The sequence below is a fragment of the Ovis canadensis genome, chromosome 3, assembly GCF_042477335.2.
Source record: "Ovis canadensis isolate MfBH-ARS-UI-01 breed Bighorn chromosome 3, ARS-UI_OviCan_v2, whole genome shotgun sequence".
Classification (NCBI taxonomy): domain Eukaryota; kingdom Metazoa; phylum Chordata; class Mammalia; order Artiodactyla; family Bovidae; genus Ovis; species Ovis canadensis.
This window is the reverse complement of record NC_091247.1, coordinates 5,618,692-5,646,681: the sequence shown is the minus strand read 5'-3', so window position 1 is coordinate 5,646,681 and position 27,990 is coordinate 5,618,692. Positions and strand designations below refer to the sequence as shown.

The 27,990-nt window shown below is 52.9% G+C and overlaps 1 protein-coding gene across 2 annotated transcripts; it reads left to right on the top strand.

Annotated features, from left to right (window-relative positions):
- The first annotated feature begins 29 nt into the window (after positions 1-29).
- Positions 30-26,997, top strand: AIF1L (allograft inflammatory factor 1 like). Of its 2 annotated transcripts, XM_069582160.1 has the most exons (6): positions 30-593; positions 822-883; positions 16,154-16,220; positions 18,654-18,695; positions 20,552-20,714; positions 24,223-26,997. In XM_069582160.1, the coding sequence occupies exons 1-6, from the start codon at positions 563-565 to the stop codon at positions 24,308-24,310; spliced, it is 453 nt and encodes a 150-aa protein (XP_069438261.1). In that variant the 5' UTR covers positions 30-562; the 3' UTR covers positions 24,311-26,997. The 2 variants fall into 2 exon arrangements, with proteins under 2 accessions (XP_069438261.1, XP_069438262.1); XM_069582161.1 differs by lacking the exon at positions 822-883 and having other exon boundaries at positions 446-593.
- The last annotated feature ends 993 nt before the right edge of the window (positions 26,998-27,990 follow it).

Below are 27,990 nucleotides of genomic sequence, written 5' to 3'. Positions count from 1 at the left end.
TCAGCAAGCTACAAGCGTGTACATCTTTCAAGAGTTAAGAGGAAAGTTTGGGAACTTTGGGCCTGCCTTTCTGAAAGTACGTGCTGCGCAAAAGGCGAAAGGAGAGTTCAACTCCCGGCAACTGGGACCTGCATTGGATGGATCCTCAGAGTCATTCCACGAAGTGAGTACTAAGGTCGTCCCCGTCCGTTCAACGGTAAACCGCGGCCTGAACGGGAACGGACTGGAAGAGGTCCCGGGGACGAAGCGAGAGGGAGGCGCTCCCGGGAGGCCCCAGCGCGGAGCATTTTCCGCGTCCTGCAGCAGAGGGGCCGGCCGGCGGGCTCGGCGTCCCGCATAATAGCCGCTTTGATGCCGGCGGCGGGGAGCAGAGGGGAGGGGAAGCGGGGCGGGCCGGGCGGCGAGGGAGGGGGGAGGGGAGTGTCCCGCCGCCCGCGCCATCCCTCCGCCCCTCGGTCCCGCCGCCACACGCCGCGCGAGCTCGGACCAGGCGCCCGCCCCTCCTCCTCGTCCCTCGCTGGCGGCCGCGAAGCCCCGAGCCGGCGGGAGCCGTGTGCTCACCATGTCGGTCGCGCTCAGCAACAGGTTCCAAGGTAGGCATCGCGGTCCCCGCGCCGGCCCGCGCCCCTGCCCCGCCCCCTGCCCGCCCGCCCGCGCCTCCGCCACCCCCCCGGCCCGCGCCTGGTGGCCCCCGCCCGCCACCTGTGCGCGCGGGGCGCTCGGTGGGGTCTGCGGCGCGCGGGGAGTGGGCGCGGGCCGAGGGCGCGCGGCCCGGAGAGAGACCCCCCCGGCTTCCCCGGCCGCCTCTTTGTCTCCTCCAGGAGGGAAAGCCTTCGGTTTGCTCAAAGCCCGGCAGGAGAGGAGGCTGGCCGAGATCAACCGGGTAAGCGCGCGCCGCTGCCTTCGCTTTTCCAGCTCCACGCTGCCCCCCAGGGCAGCGTGCCAGTCGCCCCCAAATCTCCGAGCGCCCCGTGGGGTGGGTCCCACCTCCGTCTGCGAGGCTGTGCTGGCTGCAAAATCAACCCCCCTCCTTCTCCCCGGCTTTCCCCAATTTCCTCCCTCCAGCCCTGTCTCGGCGCCTCCAGGTAGGTCCCCCTCCAGCCCCTCCACCTCCCTCTGGTCTCGGGTTGCAAGTTGTCCCTCTCAGACTAGGGAGGTGGGGCCCTCTCTGGAGCTCTGATGCCAGCCCAGTTCACCCGCCCTGGCCACCCCCGGAGCTGGCCTGGGATCTGGCGCAGGGACTTGGCACTGGAAGGGCCCCCCGATGTCTGAGTTGTCCCCTGTTTTACAGCGGGGGAGGGAAGAGAGGCTCAGAGAGGTGAGGTAGCGGCCCAAGGTGGCACAGCAAGTCTGGATCAGGCTGCTGTTAGGACCCCGGGCTCCAGACTCACAGGCCAGTGATCTCGCCCCCCAGAAAATGTTGGCCTCCTGGCTGGCTCCCCCACTCCCACAACTCCTTCTCGCTCCAGCGCTTTTAGGAAAGGTTGCCTTAGATACTTGATGCTTTTCATCCTGGTCCTGGTGGATTTCTATAAAGAAATCCTTCCGGCTCTTGCCAGACACACAATGGGACGTTTTAGACCTTTGCTTAAAGACTACATTTAAACTCTGGAAGAAAGGGAAAACTGTCGGGCCTGCTCGGATTGGTCAGAACTCGAAGGCAGCACCACAAGCCCTGGGCTCAGATCTGGTCTCCACCATGTACCAGTTCTGCGGTCCGTAGCAAGGACCTCTCCTCGCAGAGCCTGGGTCCCCCGAAGGCTCTGTAAGGGAAGGAACGTCTTGTGATTGGTCCAGCACCTGGCCCAGCAGGAGAGAAGACCTCCATGGGTGATATTCGGATGACTTCTTGAGGAGGATGTCCCAGGTTTCTAACCGGTGGCAGAGTCATGCCCACTGAAACAAGGCTGGACATTTCCCCTGCTGGTTCCCTTGGGCTGCTGGGCATCCAAGATCCAAGTGCGGCTCAGAGTCCCAAGTGGACAGTGGTGAGGGTCCGCGGGGTCCTGGGGGGAGGCCGTGTGGAGGCGGGTCCGAGGGCTGTGGCACAAATGTAGTATTAACTCTCACCCAGGGCTTGCAGTCTGACTTCCATGGACTGTCTAGAACTAGGCAGCCTACCTGGTTTCACTCCACCAGTAGGAAACCCTTGGAGGGCTCTGGAGACCCCAGAGTCCCACCAGGTTAAACTCTGGCCCCCTTGTCATCATCCTACGCCTGGCCTCTTGGTGCCTTCTTGAGCACAGCTGGATGTCCGGACCTGGACGTCTGGCTGGGACTCTCAGGGGTCCAGGCTGCTGGGCTCCCTCCCAGGTCCCGTCGCAGCTGGCCCAGCCTTGGTGTTGGCTGCTTTTGCCCTCTGGACAGGAGCCTGGAACCCTGACCTCATACAGCCCCCTGGGCCACTCAGCCGGCCGGGTTCCAAGCCAGTTGAATCCACCCACAGCCGGAGGACCCCGAGCCAGAGACAGCTGGAGATGGGAGAGAGGTGACTATAGTTGGACAGACCAGCGGAGCGGAGAGTGTGTGGGACTTTCCATGCCAACCCTGCCCGTGGGGGATGGGGCGACTACATGGGGTGGGGGTGAGGCTACAGGGCTGTTCTGGGAGGTGTGCTGACTTGGCTCAGAAAAGGGAGGGACTGTGGCTCTCAGGGGCCAGTCTGGACAGCACTGAGATTGGAGATGGTGAACGAGAGAGGGCTATGTCTAACCACCTTGGGACCCCTACGCCCAGAGAGGGCAAGCCACTGGCCAAGGCTTCACAGAGGCCAGTGGCAGAACTTCTGGTCTAGTGTCCTTTCCCTGCCTGGATGCTATTCTGAGATCCACTGTGGGAGCCCAGGCTGGGCTGCTGGGATCTAGGCTCTGGGCTCCCAAGGAAGGAGGCACCAGGATGAAACTAGAAGCTTGAGCTGTTCCCTACCACAGCAGCAAGTTTGTCCCACCATAGTTGAGAGTCATGGGTGGAGGGGGGTGTTCACTGGCTCTGTGACCTTGGGCAAGCCTCTTGAGATAATGGTAATATGTTTGTTGTGATTTTTCAGCTGAGATAATCTATGTAGAGTACACAGGAGAGCTGCCTGCTGTCTTGATTGTTATCATTGGTTTGTTTGGGACTACAAGGTGCAGGAGTGGAAACCAGGGGCAAGGTCTGAGATAGGCTGGCTGTTCATCCTGAACCAGACCCCTTTGTCTGGCAGAATCTTATCTTCCCCTTCCTGAACTGGGAGCAGAGATGCCTGCTCTGTTCCAGGTCCCTACAACGATTGTCACTAGAGATGATCAGACTGAAGCTCCTTGCAGACTCTAGGGGAGTCACTGAGTCTGAAGGTCTGCATCCATTTCGCACATGGCCATGGCCGCAGTGGAGGTTCCCTAGGGTGGATGGATTCTTGTTGTTCAGTAGCTCAGTTGTGTCTCACTCTTTATGACCCCATGGATGGCAGCACGCCAAGCTTCCCTCTCCTTCACTGTCTCCCAGAGTTTTGCTCAAATTCATGTCCCTTGAGTCTATAATGCTATCCAGCAGTCTCATCCTCTGTCACCCTCTTCACCTCCTGCCCTCAGTCTATCCCCCAATCAGGGTCTTTTCCAATGAGTCAGCGACCCGTATTGGCAGCCCAGATTGCCTGCTTTTGGGGTGTAGCTTCATTGCTCCACTGAAGTGGGGTTTTTGGGGTGCTGGGCTGAGCAGCTGCCCAGTGGCCCTTTGGAAGCTGGAAGGCATGAAGGTCAGAGCTTCATGACTCACTGTATGTGTTTGGGCATTGCTGTGCCTGCTGCCTGGGGCAGAGCCTGGCCTGGCGACGAGCTCTGGGGGCTTCTCTGGGCCAACAGTTTCCCTGCGGCCTTTCTCCTCCCTGGGATGGGCCAGTTTCCAGAGGGCAGCAGGGTAGCTCAGTCTTGGCTATTGTTATGATAAGGGATTCAGGAGTCAAAAGAGAAGGAGATTTGGGTGGACCCAGAGGTCCCTGTAGAGCTGTATGAAAATGCACTTTTGGGGGTTTCACTCTAGTTTTTGCTGTCATTTTCTGCGCACTTGGCATGTGCTGGGCAGTATGCCAGGCATGCTTGGGACATTATCTTATTGGATCCTCACTCCAACCCTGTGAGTGTCTGTTCCCATATTGCATGAGGCGAGATTCAGAGGGGCTGAATATTACTACCTGGGTTTAAACAGCCACATGAGGCTCCCCAGGTGGCTCAGAGGGTAAAGAATCTGCCTGGAATGCAGGAGACTCGGGTTCATTCCCTGGATTGGGAAGATCCCCTGGAGGAGGGAATGGCAATCCACTCCAATATTCTTGCCTGGACAATCCCATGGACAGAGGAGCCTGGCGGGCGACAGTCTGCACACAGCCGAAGCAACTGAGCATGACACACAGACAAGTGGCCACACTTGACCCCAGCCTTTCCTCTCCATCTCTGAGCTTGGCTGGGGCTCCCTTGTGGGCATCCCCACTCTGTGTCTGTGTATATCTCTGTGTGTGTGTGTGTGTGTGTGTGTAGTCTCTGTGTGTGTGTGTCTGTGTGTCTGTGTATATCTGTATTTCTGTGTGTGTCTGTGTGTGTGTCTGTGTATATCTGTGTGTATGTGTGTGTCTGTGTGTGTACATCTCTGTGTGTGTGTGTATATCTGTGTGTCTATGTCTGTGTGTGTCTGTGTATGTCTTTGTGTGTATGTGTCTGTGTATATCTCTGTGTGTATGTCTATGTATGTGTCTGTGTATGTGTGTCTGTCTGTGTATGTGTGTGTGCCTATGTGTGTGTCTGTGTGTGTCTATGTCTGTGTGTGTCTGTGTATGTCTTTGTGTGTATGTGTCTGTGTATATCTCTGTGTGTATGTCTATGTATGTGTCTGTGTATGTGTGTCTGTCTGTGTATGTGTGTGTGCCTATGTGTGTGTCTGTGTGTGTGTGTGTCTGTACGTCTCTGTGTGTCTGTGTGTGTGTCTGTGTATATCTGTGTGTCTGTACCTGTGTGTATATGTGTGTGTGTGTCTGTGTGTGTATGTCTGTGTGTCTGTGTGTGTATGTCTGTGTGTCTGTGTGTGTGTGTGTGTGTCTGTGTGTGTGTATGTCTCTGTGTGTCTCTGTGTGTCTGTGTGTATGTCTCTGTGTGTGTGTGTCTGTGTCTGTGTATACCTCTGTGTGTATGTCTATGTGTGTGTCTGTGTATGTGTGTGTGCCTATGTGTGTGTCTCTGTGTGTATGTGTCTGTGTGTGTCTGTGTGTGTCTGTGTCTGTGTGTGTGTCTGTGTGTGTGTACATCTCTCTGTGTGTCTGTGTGCATGTGTGTGTATATATCTGTGTGTCTGTGTGTGTCTGTGTGTGTGTATGTCTCTGTGTGTGCCTGTGTGTGTCTGTGTGTGTATGTGTGTGTGTGTCTCTGTGTGTATGTGTCTGTGCCTGTGTATATCTCTGTGTGTATGTCTATGTGTGTGTCTGTGTGTGTGTACATCTCTCTGTGTGTCTGTGTGCATGTGTGTGTATATATCTGTGTGTCTGTGTGTGTGTGTATGTCTCTGTGTGTGCCTGTGTGTGTCTGTGTGTGTGTATGTGTGTGTGTCTCTGTGTGTATGTGTCTGTGCCTGTGTATATCTCTGTGTGTATGTCTATGTGTGTGTCTGTGTATGTGTGTCTGTCTGTGTATGTGTGTGTGCCTATGTGTGTGTCTGTGTGTGTGTCTGTCTGTGTGTCTGTGTGTATGTCAGTGTGTGTGTCTGTGTGTGTCTGTGTGTGTGTCTCTGTGTGTATGTGTCTGTGCCTGTGTATGTCTATGTGTGTGTCTGTGTGTGTCTGTCTGTGTATGTGTGTGCCTATGTGTGTGTCTCTGTGTGTGTCTGTGTGTGTGTCTGTATGTCTCTGTGTGTGTCTGTGTGTGTGTCTGTGTGTGTGTCTGTGTGTGTGTGTCTCTGTGTGTGTCTGTGTGTGTGTCTTTGTGTGTGTCTGTGTGTGTGTATGTCTCTGTGTGTCTGTGTGTGTCTGTGTGTGTCTGTGTGTGTGTCTCTGTGTGTATGTGTCTGTGCCTGTGTATATCTCTGTGTGTATGTCTATGTGTGTGTCTGTGTATGTGTGTGTGTCTGTGTATGTGTGTGTGTCTGTGTATGTGTGTGTGCCTATGTGTGTGTCTGTGTGTGTGTGTCTCTGTGTGTGTCTGTGTGTGTATGTCTGTGTGTGTGTATCTGTATGTGTGTGCTTGCGCGTGCGCATTCTCTGCATCACTGGAGCCAGCAGGACCTCCTACCCCCCTACATAGCTGACATTCCCCGCACCCTGATGGCATGACAGGTGACCCCGGGTCAGCCAGACCCGGCCTTATATGGCAACAGGACAGATTCTCTCCAGCTTCTTGCAGGAACCAAGGGAAGCTACAGGACTGGGCGGGTGCCCCTCAGAGTGTCCTTAGCCATGGGATGGAGCAGGAGGAGCCTGGAGGGTGGTGAGAGCTGCAGCTGGTGGCCAGAGGCTCATTTACAAAATAGCTTGCATTGTGCTTTCGCTCCAGGCCTGGTGCTTAGCGCGCCTCATCTCACTGACTCCTCTCAGTGGAACACCGGATGAGGTGGATGCCCAGCAAGAGTCTGTAAACATCCTCGTGAGACAAGGATTACTTGGCCACCCAGTTTAGAGATGAGGAAACAGAGGCTCAGCCAGGTGAAGTCACCTGCCCAAAGCCACCCAGCCAGGAAGTGACAGAGTCGGGATTCTGTCTCCCAATGCTGCCCATGGCTCGGCCTAGCCCCTGTCCACCAGGTGGCTGTGGCCTCACTATGACACAGGCCTCTCTTGCTTACGTGGATAAGGATCTCTGGCTACCATCCCGCCCTCTCAGCCCTCCAGGGTCGAATGAAGGGCACTCGGCATTCCCTGTAGCATTTTGGTGCCTGATGGTTAGTCAGAGCCCACGTGCCACCTGCGCCAGGAACTGGGCACAGCAGGCCGGGTAGCTCTGCCCAGGGGTTGCTTCTCCCTGGCCCCTCCCCCAGCAGCGGGAGGCCTCTGAGCCCTGGTCTGGCACTGCACAGGTGTGTCTCTTGTCCTGTGGACTGGCAGTGCTACCCTGTCCCCTGCCCAGGTGAATGCCCAGCTGGCATCGCCGGGCACCCGTATCTCTTGCTCTTCCTTAATATATTATAAGGGAGATGGTGATAAGCAACCACGTGAACCTCTGAGGATTCAGTGTCCCTGCAGGTCCTGCTCCTCTCGACCTTAGTTTGGCCACGTCACAGGAAGCTGGAGATGGAATTTCTGCAGGGTCTGCTTCATTCGGGCAGGTGGTGGGGTGTTTTTCTCCAGCTGCCCCATCTATTGGCGAGCACACTGTGTCCGGATGAGGCCTCAGAGCTGCCATGGGGAATGTGAGCCTGTTGTCCTCGCGGGTGCACATTACAGGCACCTGCTACACGCCAGGCCCCAGGCCGGGCATCCGTGACCTGGCTCTGGCCCTTTAAGAGCCTGTGGGCTGCGTCAGAGGCCATAGGGCCAGGCATGGTGCCACCTGTCCTTGGGGTTTTCTCCCAGGCCTGCGGCCACCAGCCCCTTGGATGGCCTCCAAGATGGTGATATCTGCCTACCCTAAAATTCTGCTGCAGCTAATACATAAAGACATGCCTGGAGGGCCGGGAGCAAGTGCTAGAGGTACCAGCCCAGAAAGGGAGTTACGTGGGGTCTGGGGGTGGGACAGGCAGATGGCGAGGATCAGGAGGCCAGGACACAGCATCCTGGGGCTGCCAACCCCTGCTGGTTCAGGAAACAGCCCCTTCTGGGCATGAGCTCTCAGGGGGAGACTGGTGTGCGTCAGAGAGTATAGATGACCAAGAGAGGCAGCAGCTGCGGGCACCATCCCTGGGGTCTGAGATGGGCGCACTCTGTCCTCTGTGGATGGCCCATTACTACCAGCTCAGCCTGGTATCCAAGGACAAAGCCAAGTTTGCCCTGGAGGAGGAGGAGTGACCGGGGTAAAGGCTCACCAGGAGGACATGATGGCACAATGTGAGACAGAGTCGTGGGTGGGCCTCTTCTCTGCCCTTCTGCTATGCACTCTCTTGGTGTGGCTTGAGTTTGGGTGATCCAAACACACAGTGATAACTGCTAACCTTTAGTAAATATACTGGGCTTCCCTGGTGGCTCAGACAGTAAAGAATCTGCCTGCAATGCAGGAGACCCAGGTTCAATCCCTGGGTCAGAAAGAACTCCTGGAGAAGGGAATGGCAACCCACTCCAGTATTCTTACCTGGAGAATCCCATGGACGGAGGAGCCTGGGGGGGCCATAGTCCATGATGTTCACAAAGAATCAGACATGACTGAGTGACTAAGCATATACACAGTAAGTATACTAGAAGTGAGGATTTTTCTATACTGTTCACTCATTTAATCTTTATACCAACCCAGTGAGGAGGTTCTGTTATTATGGTTCCATTTCACAGATGAGAAAACTGAGGCCCAGAGTTGTAAAGCAAGTTGCCCTGGGCCACAGAGCTAGTAAGTGCTGGAACTGGGATTTGAGCCCAAGCAATCCAAGTCAAGCTCCCTTCCCCATCCCTCTGCCGAGCACACCCTGCACTTGCTGGAGGAAAGATGGTTTGGTCAAGACCTTGCCCTCTGAGGCCTCAGTTTCCCCAGGTGTTGACAAAGAGGACCAGCTGGGTCTCTGAGGAGTCCCTTCTGGATTCTGTGACTGGGTGGATGTCAGAGCAGCTCTGCCACCTCTGGGAGTCCAGGCCGTGGGCAGTGACCTCCTGGCTCATGGCTTCTTGTTTTCAACCCCAGGCTCTTTCCAGCTTGCATTTCCTGGTCCTTTGTTAGGAACTGACCAAGCCCCCAAGGGCTCTAGACTGTCTACTCTCAGAGCCCAGTGGGCCCCTGAACCCCTCATACCTGGATGCTCTGACAGCAGTTTCTGCAGCCTGAAAAACTGGTCTGTGGGGACAGTGGGTTGGAGTGGGAGTGGGGGATGGGACTAGAATGAAACGTCTGCACACACACCCCTTCTCAACCCCCTAGAGGGCTATAGAGTGGTTCCCTGGCCTCTGGAGTAACCTCTTTCTGTAGCTGCCCAAGAAGAAATACTGCCCAAATCCCAGTATTGACCTTCTTTGCCCGGAAACCGTGGCCAGGCCTTGTAAGGGGCAGGGAGGGAGCTGGGATGGTGAAGGCAGATAGACCTTGAATTGTGAAAACACTGTGATCTTGAGTAAGCTGAGCAATCTCTCTGGACTTCCGTTGTCTTATCTGGGAGATGAGGACACCCGGAGAAGGGAAAGGGCAACTTTAACCGGCCTGAATTGGGGGAGGGGGTTTCCTTCCTAATCTGTTTAATAGTTGATGATGGTCTGGATGATGAGCTGGGGGTTATAAGTGGATTGAATGTATAGAAACGTTAAATGATAATAATAAATTGTTGTTCAGTAACTAAATCGTGCAACCCCATGAACTGCAGCATGCCAGGATAATAATAAATTGCTAACATTAATTTAATGTTTACCAAGTGCCAGGCGCTGAGTTAAGCACTTTAGGTATATTTACCTACCTACTGTAATACTCAGGACAAGCCTATGAGGTAACTATTTTTCTCCTTCCCAGGTGGCACAGTGATAAAGAATTCGCCTGCCAAGCAGACTTGGGTTTGACCCCTGGGTCGGTAGGATCCCCCAGAGAAGAGAATGGTACCCTACCCCAGTATTCTTGTATGGGGTGGACAGAGGAGCCTGGTGGGCTTCAGTCCTTGGGGTCGCAAAGAGTTGGACACGACTGAGTGATGGAGCATGCAGAGATGAGGAAACTGAGGCCCAGACAAATGAAGTCATTTCCCCGCGGCACTCAGTTGCGTTCAAACCTAGGCATTCTGACTCCAGCTCGCCCTCTTGTTTCTGTTTTTGGTGGTGGTGGTTTAGTCGCTCAATTGTGTCTGACTCTTGCGACCCCATGGACTACAGCCCTCCAGGCTCCTCTGTCCATGGAAATTCTCCAGGCAAGAATACTGGAGTGGGCTGCCATTTCCTCCTCCAGTTTCTTTCTTTTTCTAACATCTAAGGTGACCTTCTAGTTTCATCTCCTCCACCTGGGGGCCCAGAGCTAGGCCCAGAGCTAGGGCAGGGGCTGCTGGGGTCTGGAGAAGGCACCCGCCCAGTGGGCATAGCTGTGCCCTGAGGCTGGGCAAGGATGTAGGGAGAGGAGTCTGGAGGGAGGAAGCTGTGGGCTGAGCATGAGCAGGGACCAGGAATCCAAAGCTCCGAGGTGGGGTGGGAGCTGGCAGCCCAGCCAATAGAGCTCCTGTTCCTACCTCCCGCCTTTCCGCCTCCCCACGCCCCTGCCAAAAGCATGGTCCACACAGCTGCCCCAAGCCCGAGGTCAGCATGGGCTGCCCACCCGCCCATAAACAGGTCAGCTGCTTCTCCCGCCCATAGTTGCCCAATGGCTCAAGCATTTATCACTGAGGGAAAATGTCATTCCAATCTCAGTCCTCTCCAGCCTCTGTCATGTGCATAAACATGCTTTTGCAAAGCTGCCCTTTCCATTTCAGGAGGGAGGGTGGAGAAAGTCTTCCTGGGCTGAATGCAGTCCTCCCTGTTCACTCAGTGCTCACATTTATTGAGCACCTACTGTATGTTGGGAATTGCCAGGTGCTAGGCATCCGTGGGGCAGAGACAGTAAACACATCCTCCTAGAACCTGTTACCAAGAACCTGCCTTCTCATAGCATTCTTCCAGCACCCACTGCCACTTCCTTCCTTCTGCTCCTCACCTCTGCTCAGGGAGGGAACCCGAGCCTCTGCTGTGGAGTTTCATCCCAGCTCAGCCACTTGCCAGCTGTGCTGCCTTGATGTTGTTCAGTCGTGTCCGACTGTGAGCCCACAGACTGCAGCACTCGAGGCTTCCCTGTCCTCCACCATCTCCCAGGGTTTGCTCAAACTCATGTCCATTGAGTCGATGCCATACACCCATCTCATCCTCTGTCGCCTTTCTCCTCCTGCCCTCAATCTTTCCCAGCATCAGGGTCTTTTCCAATGAGTCGGCTTTTTGCATCAAGTGGCCACAGTATTGGAGTTCAGCTTCAGCATCAGTCCTTCCAATGAAAACCCAAGACTGATCTCCCTTAGGATGGACTTGCAGTCCAAGGGACTGTCAAGGGTCCAGCACCATAGTTCAAAAGCATCAGTTCTTTGGTGCTCAGCCTTCTTTATGGTCCAACTCTCACATCCATACATGACTACTTGAAAAACCGTAGCTTTGACTAGGCAGACCTTTGTTGGGAAAGTGATGGCTCTGCTTTTTAATACGCTGTCTAGGTTTCTCATAGCTGGAGAAGGGAATGGCAAACCACTGCAGCATTCTTGCCTTGAGAACCTCATGAACAGTATGAAAAGATTACCTTGATGAGCAAGTTGTTTATCCTCCCTGAGTCTCAGTTCATTAACCCTTCCTGCAAATATTGGCCAAAAAGTTCATTTAGGTTTTATTATAGGAAAACCACTTTTGGCCAACCCAGTATTGACTGAGCACCTACAGAGTAGAACCCAGCAGGGGCAGACAGCTAATGGACAACACCCTCAATAAGCAATTACACTGTAAGTCGTGTTAAGAGATAACTCACCGTGGAATGCAAAGTGTTTTCTTAAGGTGGATCGGAAGTGGGGTGGGGTCTCCAGGAGGCTGTGTGGCATTGAGAGGGTGACAGTTGAGTAAAAGACCAGAAGGAGGTGACATGCAGCTATGTGCGCTCCAGGCAGGGGACACAGCTGCCATCCTGTGGTGGGAGCGCACCTGGCATGGGGGAAGCAGAGAAAGGAGGCAGGATTGCTGAGGCACCCACTCTGGGGGTGAGAGCTGGGATGTAGAGGGCAGAAGTGAAATAGCATGTTAGATGGTGATCAGTGCTAAGGAGGAAATTGGCTTTATCAGTGAACAGACAGTAGTTTTGGACACCTAGGGCTGCCTGCTGAGAGCCAGGCCCAGGGTCAGGTCCAGAGAGGGGTGTGGCTATTAAGCACCCCGCAGTTCAGGCTGAGCTCTTGCCTTCAGGTCTGATTTGTCTCCAAGCCCCGGGATGAAGTCCTACCCCTTGACCCCCATCTGTCTGGAATCCGTAGAGGTGAAACCTTGAAACTCAGACTGGGTCTTGAACCCACAGTCTTTTAACTAAGATCACACACTTGGTCTCAGGACTTAATGAAGCTCAGGTTCTCCATGTCTCATCACAGAAAGAATTCAATGAGAGACGAAGTGATAGGTAAGAAGTGGATTTACTTAGAGAGAAACACACTCCACAGAGAGTGTGGGCCATCTCAGAGAGCGAGAGCTTTGGCACGGTACGGGGTTGTCAGTTTTTATAGAGCTGGGTAATTTCGTAGGCTAATGAGTGGGAGGAATATTTCAGCTATTTGGGGGAAGGGGTGGGGATTTCCAGGAACTGGGCCACCGCCCACTTTTTGCCCTTTAAAGCTGAGGCTCCCGGTCTAGTGGAGGTCCCCTCGGCCACCATCTGGGACCTGTTTGGTTCTAATCAGTCTGTGTTGCATACTCAGGCTGTATCATTCTTTTAAAGTCATCCCCTGCCCCCTTCCCTCCTGTTTCAGAGGTGGTCAACATACATTACAGACAGGCTCCAGGATGGTGCAGGATTTCTGGTCAACCAGAAAGAACAGGGGAGTTCGGAGGGCCCCCAGGTCTCTCCCCAGAGGATCTCAGATGTTGGGCTTTGCCTGTGCTCTTGTGCTTCCTAACATGATCAAGTGAAGGGGTCACAGGCACAGTGTGGTGAGTAGCCTAAATGGATTCCACTTAAAAATTCAGAGATTGTGAACTTCCTTCTTTTATGAAATATCCTTTTCTGAACTCATGGCAACCGTCAATGGTCATTGTTTAAAGACTCGACTTGGCAAAATAAAATCTTGGACGCCCTATATTCGCATTTCCCCCTATTTTTTTTTAATGTTTCTGCTTTACCCCAAAGGCTGGGAAGCCCTGGCTGGTTTGTACCTCCGCCAGACAGATGTGGCATCTGTGACCCCAGGAGGTGCCTGGTTGGCACAGGGTCACAGACAAGACTTAATTGTCCTGCTTTCGGTCGGCGGGGCAGGGGGGGTGGGGGTGGGGGGGGTGCAGAGGAGAAGAGCTAGAGTTACGAGAAGAAGCCAAGAGGAAGGGATGGACAGACAGAGCCAGCCAACAGGAGGGCAGTCTCCCAGGCTGCAGGGGAAGGTTCCAGCTCAGCGGAGCCAAGTGCAAGCAAGGCTGTGCATGGTGCGTGGTAATGAGGCTCCGAGTGAGGCTGCGGCTGAGCCAGCTGGACCCCATGGGCCCCGGGGCTGCCCCCCACCTACTCAGCTGCTGGAGCCATGGGCCCTGGGGTCTGATAGATGTGGGTTCCAAATCAACCTTGAGCTTTCACCTTGCCTGGGTACCTTGGACGTGTAATATATTGACCACCTTGGTCCTATTCTGACCTGCAAACTCAAGTAATGGTGGCTGTGAGAACTGAGTGGGATCACACAGTGTCTGCTGAAAGCAAAGGAGCAATCAGAGGCCCCCTGACCCAGTGAGAGAAGCCACATTGGCAGGGCGGTGGAGGGGGGTGCCTCCTACTCTGTCAAAGGGTTCTGAGTTAGTAGGGAGGAACTCGAACCCTCGAAGGGATCAGATGCTGCCCCACACAGAGTTGTACCTCTTGTTTACTGAGCAGGGACGTTTGAGCCTGGTGCTAACTACCCACAGAGGGTTGTCTCCACTGAGGGGTAGGTGCCTGAGGAGGTGGGTACCTGTGTGCCCATTTTGCAGCTAGTAAGGAGGAGGCTGAGATCCAAACCCAGAGAACTTTATCCTAACTAAGGTGCTTGTCATTCTCCCATTCTACATTGCATTTACAAAGACTGGCTGGAGAGGTAGTGAGTTCCCTGTCCTAGGAGATGTGTAAGTATAGACTTGTTCATCATTTAGCAGGAAATGATGGCAGGAATTATCAGAAACAGGTTGCATGATTGGCCCAGATAATTTTTTTTTTCACTTAAAGATCATTTATTGAACTACAAGTATATATTTATATGGGACGTTCCAAAATTTTAAATTAGAATTTTGTAAACTCCTCCAAATTAATTTGTAAGATGTATTTTTCAATAGTAGTTGGCCTGGTCATAACAGGAAAAACATTCAAGAGAATGGTAGAAACCCAAGTTCAGTATCGTGATTACCTCTGGGAAGGGAGAGAAATTGGATTAGGGAAGAGCAGAGGGGAGCTTCAAACTGTGTATTAGTTAGGCCTAGATAATATTTAACATTTTACTTTATTTTAATGTTTTTGGCCACACTGCATGGCATGTGTTCGAACAGGGATGGAACCCGAGCCCTCTGCATGGACGCGTGGAATCTTAACCACTGGACTGCCAGGGAGGTCCTCTAACATCATGTTAAACAGGGACTTCCTGTAATTTTACGATAAGGACCTTGTCTTACCCTCCTTGGTCTCACCTGCTCCCAGGATACCTAGAACAGAGCAGTGTACCCTGTGGTCCCTCAAAAACTGTTGAAATAATGAAAGGGTGGAGTCACAGGCATGTCCATGCGGCTCAGTGAGAAAAGCAAGGTCCAGGGAAGTAGAGGGGAAATTCTGCAAACACTGGGGCCACGATGCGAGCGCACCCTCTGCTTCCTCCTCTGAATGCAGGTTCCAGGCCACTTGAAGATGAGCAACAAGGGAGGTAAGACACAGGAGACCTGAGTTCGATCCCTGGGTCAGGAAGATCCCCTGGAGAAGGCAACGGCAACCCACTCCAGTATTCTTGTCTGGAGAATCTCATGGACAGAGGAGCCTGGCGGGTTACAGTCCATGGGGTCACAAAGAGTTGGACATGACTGGACAACTAACACTTTCAGTTTCAAGTAAGACACCTGCCACTGTGCCTAGCCTAGCAGGTGCTAACTGTTAGTTTTTGTTTTAAAGTCAGATGAATACCTGCTCACTGCCCATTTTTAAGTGTTGGGATTAAAGGTGCATGCTCTAAGTCAGACAGAACTGAGCTGAAGCTCTGGCTCTGTGAGCCTCAGTTTCCACATCTGTAAAATGAGAATAGTAATTATAGCTACCTTCTGGGCTCACTAGGAGATCCAGAGTGAATGCGTGGGCAAGTGCTTCATTCTGGGACTGTTATTTAATCCTACTCCATCTCCCTTCAACCCCATCTGGTTCTGAAAGGGCTCAGTTGAGTTTCTTGAAGCATCTGAGGGGAAGGCAGACCCTGTTTTACAGATGAGGACACAGGTGGGAGGGTAAATGACTTCTGGAGAGAGAGTAATAATAATAATAACATAACAGCTATTGTTTATTGAGCTGCCAAGATTCATATATATACTCTCCTTGGATTCGCAGACAAGAAGTTGACGATCAGTTCAGTTCAGTTCAGTCACTCAGTCGTGTCCAACTCTTTGCGACCCCATGAATCGCAGCACGCCAGGCCTCCCTGCCCATCACCAACTCCAGGAGTTCACTCAGACTCACGTCCATCGAGTCAGTGATGCCATCCAGCCATCTCATCCTCTGTCATCCCCTTCTCCTCCTGCCCCCAATCCCTGCCAGCATCAGAGTCTTTTCCAATGAGTCAACTCTTCGCATGAGGTGGCCAAAGTACTGGAGTTTCAGCTTTAGCATCATTCCTTCCAAAGAAATCCCAGGGCTGATCTCCTTCAGAATGGATTGGTTGGATCTCCGATAGTTATACCCATTTGACAGATAAAGCGAGAGAGATTCAAAGAGGGGTCAATTGGCTCAGGATCGCCTACTTAAGGAGTTCATGCTGGAACCACGTGATTTGCCTTTGCAGCTCATGGCTTTGTGGAACTTGAAGCTTCCTGGGTGCCCAGAGGGGAAGTCCAGGTCCCTGTGCCCCTACTTCAGAGGCTGACTGAAGGTGCTTTGTCTTCCAGAGCAGAACCACTGGGCCTCACCGCCAGCTGCTAAACAAACTTCCTACCCACGGGCTGGACTGTGCAGGTCTGCCCCTGAGGGTTGACAGGAGGCCAAGATAAACCCCGAAGCCTCCCTCCCAGTCCGGCCAAGCCCAGCCACCTGGTGGGAAGGGCAGCACCGGGCAGGGGGCCTGTGTGTTGGTGAGCTTTGCCTGCTGACCGCCTGCTCCCCGCTGTCCTCTTCCTCCATAGGAGTTCCTCTGCGACCAAAAGTTCAGTGATGAAGAGAACCTGCCAGAAAAGCTCGCAGCCTTTAAAGGTGAGCTGGGGCTGGCTGCCCCCCATCCCCAGGAGAGCTGGGTGGCCCCCCTTGCCCTCACACATAGCATTCCTCACCCACAGGGCCAGGCTGCACCCCGGTTTCATCCAAAACACCCCACTTCCGGGCGGACTATGAGACAGGGTGTCCAGCCCCGGGGACACCCTTTGCCCGCAGGCCCCGGGCCCACCCTGGCCCTCTCTCCCCTCCGCTGCCCAGTATGGCTCAGGTTGGCTCCTGCCCGCTTCTGCCCAGGCCCGCCCTGCTCGCTCCCGGGGCCCCAGGACACAATCAGCTCTTTGTCGCCCTGCTTGCCTCCCCTCCTCCGCGGTGGAGCGTCTCGGGAGCCCCTGCGGAGAATGGACGTTTGTGTCGCCACAGTGGGGCAGGGGGCAGAGTTTCTGCCCATTGAATCCCCAGCAGCACAGGATGAAAAGAAAACAGGGCCCAGGAGCCCGCGCGGGGCGGGGGCGGCAGAAAGGTCCCTCTGTTCTGGGCTCTGGTGCTTGGTTTCCAGCCAGCGGCTTGAAAGGAGAGGAGCTGTGCACAGAAGGAGCCGGACAGACCCACCTTTGGTGCCCAGGAGATGCACTCTGGGTGTGGGAGCCCTGGGCGCGCTGGGGGACCACTCGAACTTGGCATTGTGGGCATCCTCACTGCTCCAGGGCAGAGAGCTGGCCAGTGCTCCTCGGACCGCTTACAGCTCAGCCGTCCTTGAGGCAGGACACCAACGGCTGAGCGTGTGCTGAGCGCTGACCTTGTGCTCAGGGTTGCAGATCTCCCCGCCTCAGCCCAATCCAAGCTGCGAGGAGATGGTGCAGATGAAGAAACTCAGGCTCAGAGAGGTGGTGACATTTGCCTGGGGTCACACAGCTCACTACTGGCAGAGCTGGGGCTTGAACCAGTATTGGTCTTACTCCAAAGCCTCTGCTCTTAACCATTACACAATTGGTGCTTTTTACATCATAAAGAAAGAAGAAAGGAAGAAAGAAGGCAAAGAAGTAGAAGACAGACACTCCCGCCCTGGCGGGTCCTTCTGCCCCCCCTTCCCTGTGCCAATGCAGAGCGGCCGGTCTCTAACAGGGTCACTCTTCAGAGGTGGCTCTGAGAGGAGGGATAGAGGTCCCTCCACGCTCCTGGTCCTCATTGGGATGTAGGATGGGGTCCATCCTGGGACCATAGGAAGATACCTCGGAAGTGAAGGGAATGTGGAAGTTTTAAATCACTCACTCATTTTATCTCCAAATGAGTCCTACTAGGCACCAGGCCATTTGGGACCTGGGGGCCACAAGGAACACACACACAGGGCAGCCCCCTGGCCAAAGGAGCCCGTGTCCTCGTGGGGGAAGGGTGGTGAAGAGAGAGCAAGGGAGTGGAAAGTGTGTCAGATGATAGTAGGTGCTTTGTGGGGGTGACGGGGCCCAGTTAGAAAGGCTGGAGGCCCCTGAGAGCAAGAGGAAAGGCCCTGAGAATTCCTGGAGGGACATTTCAGGCAGAGGGGTGGCAAGGCTAAAGCAGGAGCATGTGGGAGATGGGCCAGGAGCCGTAACATGCTGCTGCGGGGAGCAGGGTGGGATGGGGGACATTGAAGGGGAGAGGCAGGCCTGGAGTCTGGAGGGCAGACGCTTGTGAAGGTCACGGGGCCTTGCAGATCACTGGGAGGATCTTGGGTGTCTCATGCTGGCTGCTCAGTGCAGAAGAGACCCCGAAGGTTCTGCCCTCCTGTGGCAGGGGCGACCTGCCCAAGGCCTCAGGACTTCCCTGCACACACTGCCTTCTCAGGAGATACCAGGCTCATTCTTCCGACCCCTTGATCCAGGAGGTCGAACTCCAAGTCTGTAGCGAGGTTTGCAGGGAGTGTCCGGGAACCCCGGGGCACTGTACATGGCACGTTGCAGTCAAGGGCAGCTGCACGAGCATTTGTCCTAAGAGAGCATCAGGTTCTCAGTGAAACCCATGAGCCGCCTACAAAAGATCAGAACTGTGGGGACTTCTTAGCTTGGAGGTTCTCTCACCCAGCTGCCCATCTGAATCACCTGAGATGCTCTGAACCCACCAATTCCTGCCCCCAAGATCTGCTTCCCAAATCCTGCAGATCCGCCTCCCCGGGGCCAGGTATTTATTTCAGTCTCTTCACAGATGGTTGGGATGCAGCCAGCCTGCACTGCTGGGGGTCTGGGGCAAAGCAGCTGCCCATCTTGGCAGAGGGTCAGAGTGGAGCCTGGGCATCTTTCTCCACCTCGCCTGCTGTCAAAAGGTGCAGTGGGGGTGAGCCCTTTCTCCAGAGACAACAGCTGAAATGGCAGGACTTGGCATCGAGCCCCCCAAGTGGGGTGAGGAGGCTGGTGTGGGCTCCCTGAAGACCCAGCCAGTTACCCCCCAGGGGAGTCACTGGGGCCCTGCTAATGCCAGTTTTTGCTCTGTGATTTCCAGAGAAGTACATGGAGTTTGACCTGAACAATGAGGGCGAGATTGGTAAGTGAGACCCCAGGGGTGTGGGGCTGGGGGAGGGGAGGCAGTTTGATGGGTCGGGGGTGGCAGGTCAGAGAGTCCTCCTGCCTCACCAGCCTGTGGTTTCCCAGTGAACCCTCCTTCCAGCATTTCTCCTCCTCCTCTGTCTTCTCTCGTTTTTCTCCTTTTTGAATATTTTTATCCTGTTTTCTTTAAAAATGAAATGTGAAAGTGTTCGTCATTCAGTCACGTCTGACTCTTTGCGACCCCATGGACTGTAGCCTGCCAGGCTCCTTTGTCCATGGGATTCTCCAGACAAGAATACTGGAGTGGGTTGTCATTCCCTTCTCCAGGGGATCTTCCCCACCCAGGGATTGAAGCCGGGTCTCCTGCATTGCAGGCAGATTCTTTACCATCTGAACCGCCAGGGAAACCTCTTTAAAAATAGGGGGTTATTAAATTAATACATCATCACTATAAAATGGTTTGGAAATCACCGCAAAGCACAGGGACAAAATATGTCACCACAACCCCACCTCCCAAAATACATCACCACAACCCCAACCCCAATAGCTTCCTTCCATTCTTTGTGCTAATCACAAGCAGTTTTATACCACTTTAGAGCCTTTTTTAAAAAATAATATCTTGTTTGTATTTTGACATATGATTCATTTTTTTGAACTATAATTAATGGCTGCATAATATTCCATTGTGGGGATGGACTATGATTTATTCACCCGACACCTTAGCATCGCCCTTTCAGATGATGTCTGGTTTTAAGTCTTACTGGTACTCCCACGAAGGACGTCTTTGTATGTCAGTCCCTGTCCACACTGATGATTATTTCTTTAGAGTAAATCTCAGGAATTAGGCATTCTGGGTTAAAGCCTTTTGAAGCATCTTGCCAAGTTGCCATCCGGAAAGGTCTTGCCAATTTAGTTTGGCCCACAGCGTGCGGGGAACGGTTCACTCCTTTCTGTAGAGCGTTGTCCAGCCTTCATTGAAATGTCCTGGACATACTGGCACCTCGGTTTGACATCAGTGCGGCCCACCCTGCCTCTCCGGGGAGCTGGTCCACCCCTCCCCCGGCCCTAAAATTGGCCCCCACCCTACCCCCACTCCGCTGTTTGCTGACCCATTGTTCATGGAACAATCAGAAGGAAATTGCCTCAGATCTTGGGAGCCAGGAGGTCAGAGGCAGCAGCTCCTCGGGGTGCCTCCCTTGTTTTTCTTGAATTTGGTTCATTTGTTGGCTTTCTTGCTCTGTAGGCTGTTCTGGGCCCCCTCTCCCTTCCAGCAAGGTGGAGCCTGGGACTGTGGGGTGGGAGAGGCAGGTCGGGGAGGAGCTGGCAGCCAGCACCCGGGAAAGCGATTTCTGATGCATGGGTCAGGCCGACTCTCTGATCCCACTTTGCTGGACTCGATTTCCCGGGTGGCTGGAGCAGTGGACTCATGGTCACCCGAACCTCAGGCAGCCGCAGGGAAAAAATAGAATGAAGAGGAGCTGTGTGTCAGGGGCATCCTGTGCATCCTCACTCCACACGATCCCATTGACTATTTGATCACTGATGGCTGAAGATTCAGAGAGGTTAAGGAGTTTGCCCCACATCCCACAGCCAAGAATAGCAGAGCTGGATTCCAAACCAAATCTGCCTGACTTTAGAAGACCATGTCCCTAACCCCTAGTCCATACTGCCTCTGAAGAGGGCAGGGAGGGTGTGATGGGCTTATTCTCCCAAGAAGAGAAAAGTCATTGCCTGCAGTCTCCAGGGAGGGGCCATCCTGCTGGGTTTCTTCTGGGCATGGGGTGCCACCTGGGAGCTTCCCAACTTGGCCCAGCAGCCTGTCCCCACTTAACAGATCTGCTTCTCTTCTGGCAGATCTAATGTCTTTGAAAAGGATGATGGAGAAGCTTGGGGTCCCCAAGACCCACTTGGAGATGAAGAAGATGATCTCGGAGGTGACAGGTGGGGTCAGCGACACCATCTCCTACCGAGACTTTGTGAACATGATGCTGGGGAAACGCTCGGCGGTCCTTAAGCTGTGAGTACCTCCTGCCTCTCCTGGGGTCTCTGGAGGCAGAGTTACCGTGTGTGGAGAGGTTCCTGGCTCGGCACCTGAGCCAGTCCCCCGCCAGGAGGTAATTTATTTCTCTGACTCACTGGGCAAGGTTCTTAACTTCGCTGAACCTGATGTCTCATCTATCAAATGGTCCCGTTAATAAGTACCTTGCCCGCAAAATGAGCCCATAGCAGAACCTAGCGAAATCAGTGCTCGGTAAGTGGCAACGGTGATGGTGATGACGATGATGATAACTGCACAGCTGAGACCTTCTGACCCTCAGCTTCCTCCTTTGTAAAATGACTCTGCTACCCCACAGATTGTTGTGAGCATAATCTAGAGCAAAAACCAGCTCAAAAGGTAGGTAGTGTTCAATCTTGATGCTGTTTCTTTTTTTTTTTTTCCCAATTCTGCTTCTTTAAAAAAAATTTTTTTGGCTACAGTGGGTCTTTGTTGCGGCACAAGAGTCCTTTGTTGCTTCTCTAGTTGTGGCATGCAGGCTTCATCACACCACGGCATGTGGCTCTTAGTTCCCCGACCAGGGATTGAACCTATATCCCCTATCCTGGAAGATAGATTCTTAACCATTGGACCACCAGGGAAGTTCCTCTTAACGCTATTTCTTGCTACTGAAATGACTTTGGGAATATTATTTTCAGCCCCTGAGCCTCAGTTCCTTCACCTGTAAGATAGAGATGATCTTATGTATCTTGCATGAAGTGTTGTCCTGAGGGTTAATGAGCTAATACATATGAGGAGTCCAGCACCTGGCTGATGGCAAGCGCCTAGTGTGTGGTAACCAAAATCCCAGTTTGCATGTACTTCCCCACTGGAGAGCAGCGGAGAAATTCCTTGGAGAGTCCCACAGTATTTGTTCAGACTGTAAAGGACCCTTGCTTGGATTTTATAAGATTAATTTAAAAAAATTGAAACAGTTGATTTATGATATTGAGTAAGTTTCAGGTCTATAGCAAAGTGATTCAGTTATACATGTGCGTGCGTGCCTGCATGCATGTTGAGTCACTTCAGTCGTGTCGCTGTGGAACCCTGTGGACTGTAGCCGACCAGGCTCCTCTGACCATGGGATTCTCCAGGCAAGAACACTGGAGTGGGTTGCTGTGCCCTCCTTCAGGGAATCTTCCCAGCCCAAGGATTGAGCCCACATCTCTTGGGTCTCCTGCATTGGCAGGCGGTTTCTTTACCACTGGTGCCATCTTGGAAGCCCAGTATGTATATATATTTTTTCAGATTCTTTTCCATTAGGGGTTATTATGAAATGTTGAATATAGTTCTCTTTGCTATACAGTAAATCCTTGTTGTTTATCTGTTTTATGTACAGTGGTGTGTTTGTGTAAGGTTAACCAAATGTACTAATGTAAAATATACCTGTCTCACTTTACAAAGAGTAAAGCTGAGTGACCTGCTCATGAGCCCATGGGTTTCAGGCTGGTCAGAGCGTTTAGTGTGGGGCGGGATGATCAGGAGGTGTGATAGGAAGACCATACAGGTGAGATCACACCGCACCTGAATGGCTAGGTGGTAGCAACAGGAGTGATGATAAAATACACCTAAGATTCAGTGGATATTTACTCTGTATTGGGCCCCAGTCTGCACGTTGACTCCTTAGATTTGTCATTTATGAATTCAGTAAATATTTATTGAGCACCACCTCTGTGCCAGGAATTATGCTTGGTGCTGGGGACCCATGAATTACTTACATTCTAATGACAGGAGACAGACAAAAACAAGGCAAAAACCCCAAACACCAGGTTGCAATAGGGCAGCACACAGAAAAATAAAGTGGGCAAGAGGACTAGAAAGAGGCGGGGTAGTGGAGAGGGAGGATCTCAGTGAGGTGACGTTTGACCAGGGCCCTGCGTGAGGGGGATGTGAAGAGATGAGGTGGGGGAAGCTGCACGTGCAAAGGCCCTGTGGCACAGCCGTGCTTTGATGCTCAAGGAATAGCATAAAGCCTAACAAGGCCTGTGTGCCTGGAGGACACTGAGTGAAGGGTGAGTCTGCAGAGATGGGCAGGGGCCAGACGATGCGGGGCCTTGTCGTCCACGGTTGATTTAGCATTATTTGCTTATTTATTTTTGGCTATGCTGGGTCTTCATTGCTGCATGTAGGCTTTCTCCAGCTGCAGTGAGCGGGGGCTACTCTTCGTTGCAGTGTGCGGGCTTCTCATTGCAGTGGCTTCTTTTGTTGCAGAGCACAGGCTTGAGGCACGCGGACTTCAGCAGTTGCAGCTCTTGGGCCCTAGAGCACACAGGCTTCAGCAGTTGCACCACGCAGGCTCAGGAGTTGCAGCTCATGGGCTCCAGAGCACAGGCTCAGTAGTTGTGGAGCCCAGGCATAGTAGCCCTGCGGCCTGTGGAATCTTCCCAGATCAGGGAATGAACTCGCCTTCCCCCGCATTGGCAGGCAGATTCTCATCCACTGCACCACTAGGGAAGTCCCATGGAGCTGACTTTTAAAAGGTCTCCCTGACTGCACTGGAGGAAGAGTGGCTGCAGGCAGGTTGTTAGGAGACTCACACGCTTGTGCAAGTAAGAAATGAGGTGCTCAGCCTGGAGGGGCTGAAGTGCAGGTGGGCAGGGGCTGTTGGAGTCGGGGGTGATCTTGGAGTTAGAGCTGGCAGGGTTGCTTCCAGGTTTAAAGGAAAACAAGGAGTCTGATGGTTGTAAGGTCTGGGTTCTGAGCTGACTGAGTGATGGTGCAGTTTGCTTTGAGAGAAGAGCAGGGGGCAGGTGGGACTTGAGCTCAGTTTTGATGTATTGACTTGGAAGTGCCCCTAGACACACAAGGGGAGAGGTTGAGGAGGGAGCTGGCTGTGCAGGTCTGGTGCTCAGAGGCCCTTTGTGGACGATCGAACCTTGGATGGGATTCAGAGCCAGGGGCCTGAAGGAGCCTACCCAGGGAGGGAGACCAGAGGGAGGAGAACACTGTCGCTTGGAAAAGCTCCAGGATGTGAGCGCTTTGGGCATCATCACATTTAGTTGGAAACACTGAGCATGTGTTGAGTATCTTGCTTGTGGCACCAGCTGGGAAGGAGTAGGGCTGGGATTCCTTCCTGAGGCTATACCTTGAACCCCCACCCTCTGCTCCCCAGACTTTACTGTCAGAGCAGTGGGAGATTTTTGAAGATCTGGGTTTTGAGCAGACCCACAGCGCAGACTAGCCCTGCCTCCTCCAGGCAGCATGGTCGGGGGAGGCACATGACCCAGAAGTCTGAAGTCTGGAATCTCATTCTGCCTGTGTGGCTCTGAGTCACATTGCCCCTTGGCACCTCAGTGTTCTCCTCTGTAAAATGGGACCATCTGCCTGCAGAGGCTTCTGGGGAAATCCCCCTGGAGAGAGGATGCAAAGGCATTCTGTGGTGGTCCCTGCAGATGTGAGGGCCGGGATGATCTTTCCCTGGATGAGGAAAAGAGTTCTAATCCTGTTTTGTGTTGTTTTCTTTTTTTTTTCCTCACCACTTCCAAACCAGAGTCATGATGTTCGAAGGAAAAGCCAATGAGGGCAGCCCCAAGCCAGTCGGGCCCCCTCCAGAGAGAGACATCGCCAGCCTGCCCTGAGGACCCCTGCCTGGACCTGCCTCGCCCTCCCCACTCTCTTCCTCCCTCCTGACCTCACCCTTCGTGACTCACTGTGACCTCTTATTCATTTTGTTTGGTCGTCGTGTGTTTGTTTTTTTCTTCAGCAGAATCAGTGATCTCTTTGTATAGCACAAATGATCTGCCTTAAAGGGGCCCTGGGTTGGGGAGTCCAGATCGCCTCCCTCTCTTTTTCCTTGCGTCTCCCCTCCCTGTGCAGAAGGGCTGACATTAAACCAAAAACCAGACGGAACAGGGCCAGGACAGGGAGACCAGAGCCTGTGATTCCCGCACGTGCAGCTGGCACTCTTTGTCCTTCCAGGTCTCTGAGCTGAGTCCTGGCATCCTGGCCTGGCCCTGGTGAAGACCTCAGCCCACTTTTAGAAGACCCTGGAGTTGGGATAAGGCTGTAAGGTCTCGTTAGGGTTTCCTCAGACAGGGATCTTGGGTGTGCTAGGATGTGGCCACGCAGGGTCCCACCTCCCCGGCTGGTCTCCCCCCGTCCACGCCTTGTCTTATTCTCAGTGAGGTGACAGAAGGAGACGAGGAGAGGGGCTTGGCAATGTGAGCCCTTCCAGAAGTTTCCAGAGGAATCCTCTAATCTTGCCCCCGGCCACACCTTTACAGGCAGCTCAGAAGGAGGCTGCAGTACCCCCTGACCCTTGCTGGGGCTTCAGAGGTGGAGGGGATCCTGGGGCCTTGGGGAGGGGTTTAGCTCAGTCTAGTCCCACCTTTCAGGGAGGATGTTGAGGGCGATGGGGTAGGCGGGCGAGGACTTCAGTGCTCATGGCAAAGAGAGGCAGCACACCACTGTTAAGCCAGGAGCTGAGAAATAGGTGGCCTGATCTGCTTGAAACCTGACTCTGCTTCCTCGTTTGCCTCCACACCTTCCGTACACCACTCATTCATTTGTTCTCATTCATTCACTCAGCCACTCAGCAGATATTTATTGACAACCTATTACAAGCTTTAAGCCCCCACCCCCACCCCACTTTGTCCTGACATGTGCTGTGCCCACTGTCTCTCTGATTCATCTCTCTGTTTCCAAATCACTCAAAACCTTGAGCCTGGGAATTGGATCAGGGTCACCTGTGTTTTTTATTATGGACTAGAGTTTTAGAGCCCTGAGCCACCCTGTGGGTTAGCTGGGGCAGGCCTCTCAGTTCACAGGTGACAAAACTGTGGTGACCCACAGGGATTAAGTGCCTTGTCCAAGGTCAGGGGTTTATCTGGAGATGGGGGATCTGGACTGGGGCCTGGGTGTTCAGATACCCTCTGCCCTTGCCTCGTCTCTGCTCTGGGCTGGCCTCAGTCAGTGATGAAAACCAGGGAAGGGACAGGGAGGGGCAGTCTCCTAGGTCAACCCTCGGGGAGGGCCCTGGGCCAGGATTCACCCTTCCTAGTGCCTCTGAGGCAGGATCAGCAGGGCCGTCAGCCTTGATCCCACCTGTATTCTATAGTCCCTTCCCCTGCCCACTCAGGACTTAGATGCACTCATCCATTGCACATGTTTATAAGCACCTGTTACCGGCCAGTACTGAAAAGAACAGACTTAGAGTCTAGTGGGGAATTCAGACCCTGGTGATGAATGTTGGGAAAGAGGAAGCTATGAGGTGACTACATTGCAATCCTAGGGGCCTAACTGGGCCCAAGACTGGGCAAGAGTCCTGCAGAAGACTTTGAAAAACTTCAAGTGGGAAAGTCTGGGGGCTGTTGGAGGCTGGAGCCAGTGTGAGCTCCCCGTGGCTCCTTTGACCCATAATCAAGGACCCAAGGAGCTGACTTGACGACAGTTTTTGAGGAAGTGGAGCAGGTAGGGGGTGGGGATATGGCCAGGTTGGATTAATCCACTGGTCTTGACCAGTTCAGGAACAAGATTATTCGGCCATGACTGGCTGATCTTCAGTCTAAGGAGGTACTTCAAATGCATGAGCCTAGTTGAAGTTTAAACCCCAGCAAAACATTCCTCCCTGTAAATGTAAAATCTCACCCCCACATCTCCTCCCCTGCTCCCACCCCCGAGATCCTTAGCTGAGCAAGTGTCTATCTCCTCCCCTTCCCACTGCCTCTCCTTTCTGGGACAGGCTGAGACGTTTGAGCAAGGAAATGCCTTCCTTGACCTTTCATCATAGTGTATCTGTACCTTACTCAGACAAGAGGGCAGACCCATCTAGGCTTAGTGCAGTGGTTACACACTTTACAAGATTGCAGGAAGCCTCTTTAAGGGAGGAGAGCAAGTGGGCGTGTTTTCAGCTTTTTGAAAGAGCAGGAAAGGGTTCTCTCACTGGATGGGGAGTGTCCTGGGAAACCCCACCAGTTCCTTCATCATTTCTTGGAATGCAGCTCCTGAAGGGAGAGAGTCTCAAGAGTGGTTGCTGGAAAGGGAGGTCTGCATGTATTTCAGACTGTGGTTATTAGCTATAGGACTCTTACTTCTTTGGCTAAGGGCTCAGCTTCTTAGATGTCAGCTGCCTTCTTTCTGAAAGACCAAATCTAACTAATGTAACCAGCAACTTGGGGACTGCCAAGTATGGCTTTGTCCCTGCCATTCAAAGGAAGGAGTGTGTCGGGCAAGTTAAGGTGGATGCAGTATGTGTGTGTGTGTGCGTGTGAGTGTGTGTGATACTGGATATCATCTCTACAGACTGGAAATAAAACATACAAACTTATCCATGTCTTGACTGGTGTATTCTGGGGATGGCTCTGACACTCAGGAAATTCAGAAGAGCTAGCTCATATAGTGACAAAGTGAATGACTGTATCTGTGTACCAGGCTGTTAGACATTGAACTTCCTTTACTGCATACAGCAACCCCGTGAGTAAGGTTCTAGTGTATCAGCCTTGCTTGAAAAATGAGAAGCAGGCTTGGAGGAGATAAGCAGTTTGCTGAAAACCAAATAGTAAGCAGTACAATACACCCCCTGGAGCTGACCCATGTGATCCAAATTAAGAATCTGTGTCCTAGAGTGTCTATAATATTCCACTACAAAAATCTCTCCTTTGGACTGTGTAACAGTTGGCAATCAGCATATCCAGACATGCTGAATTCTAATCAGGCCTTCACCACTTTTTGACTGAGAGGAACTTGGGAATCTTCTTGACTTCCCTGTGCTTCCAGTTGCCTCATCAATTAAATGGCAATGATAATCCCTAGGTGACTAGGACGTCTTGAATATTCAATTACACATGGCTCAGCTGGTAAAGAGACCGCTTGCAATGCAGAAGACCTGGGTTCAATCCTTGGGTTGGGAAGATCCCCTGGAGAAGAGAAAGGCTACCCACTGCAGTATTCTGGCCTGGAGAATTCCATGGACTGTATAGTCCATGGGGTCGCAAAGAGTCGGACACGACTGAGAGACTTTCACTTTCACTGGCTCTTGCTCCAGAAATGACTACCTTAAAAGGAGTAAACAAAGCTGATCGCTGGGGCCCTTTAATCTCCCCTTTCAGCCTTCAGAAACACCAGGGGAGAGGCCCCGTCCCATCAATTTTCTGAACACCTTTTCCTTCCACACCCCGTCCAAAGCCTTTCTCAGGAGCTGCTCCTTGGAAATATTTCTCAAGTTCCTAACATCTCTGAAATCGAAAGTATTAATAACCACCTACATCCAAAGATTACTGTGAAGCCTCAACGAAACGAGCGTGGATATCTCGCGCTTGCA

What these genes read in the sequence shown, in the direction of transcription:
- AIF1L (XM_069582160.1), top strand. Translation starts at nt 563, where the DNA reads ATGTCGGTCGCGCTCAGCAACAGGTTCCAAG. An exon ending in AAAGCTCGCAGCCTTTAAAG is followed by an intron (nt 16,221 to 18,653) that starts GTGAGCTGGGGC and finishes TGTGATTTCCAG; the next exon opens with AGAAGTACATGGAGTTTGAC. An exon ending in GAACAATGAGGGCGAGATTG is followed by an intron (nt 18,696 to 20,551) that starts GTAAGTGAGACC and finishes CTCTTCTGGCAG; the next exon opens with ATCTAATGTCTTTGAAAAGG.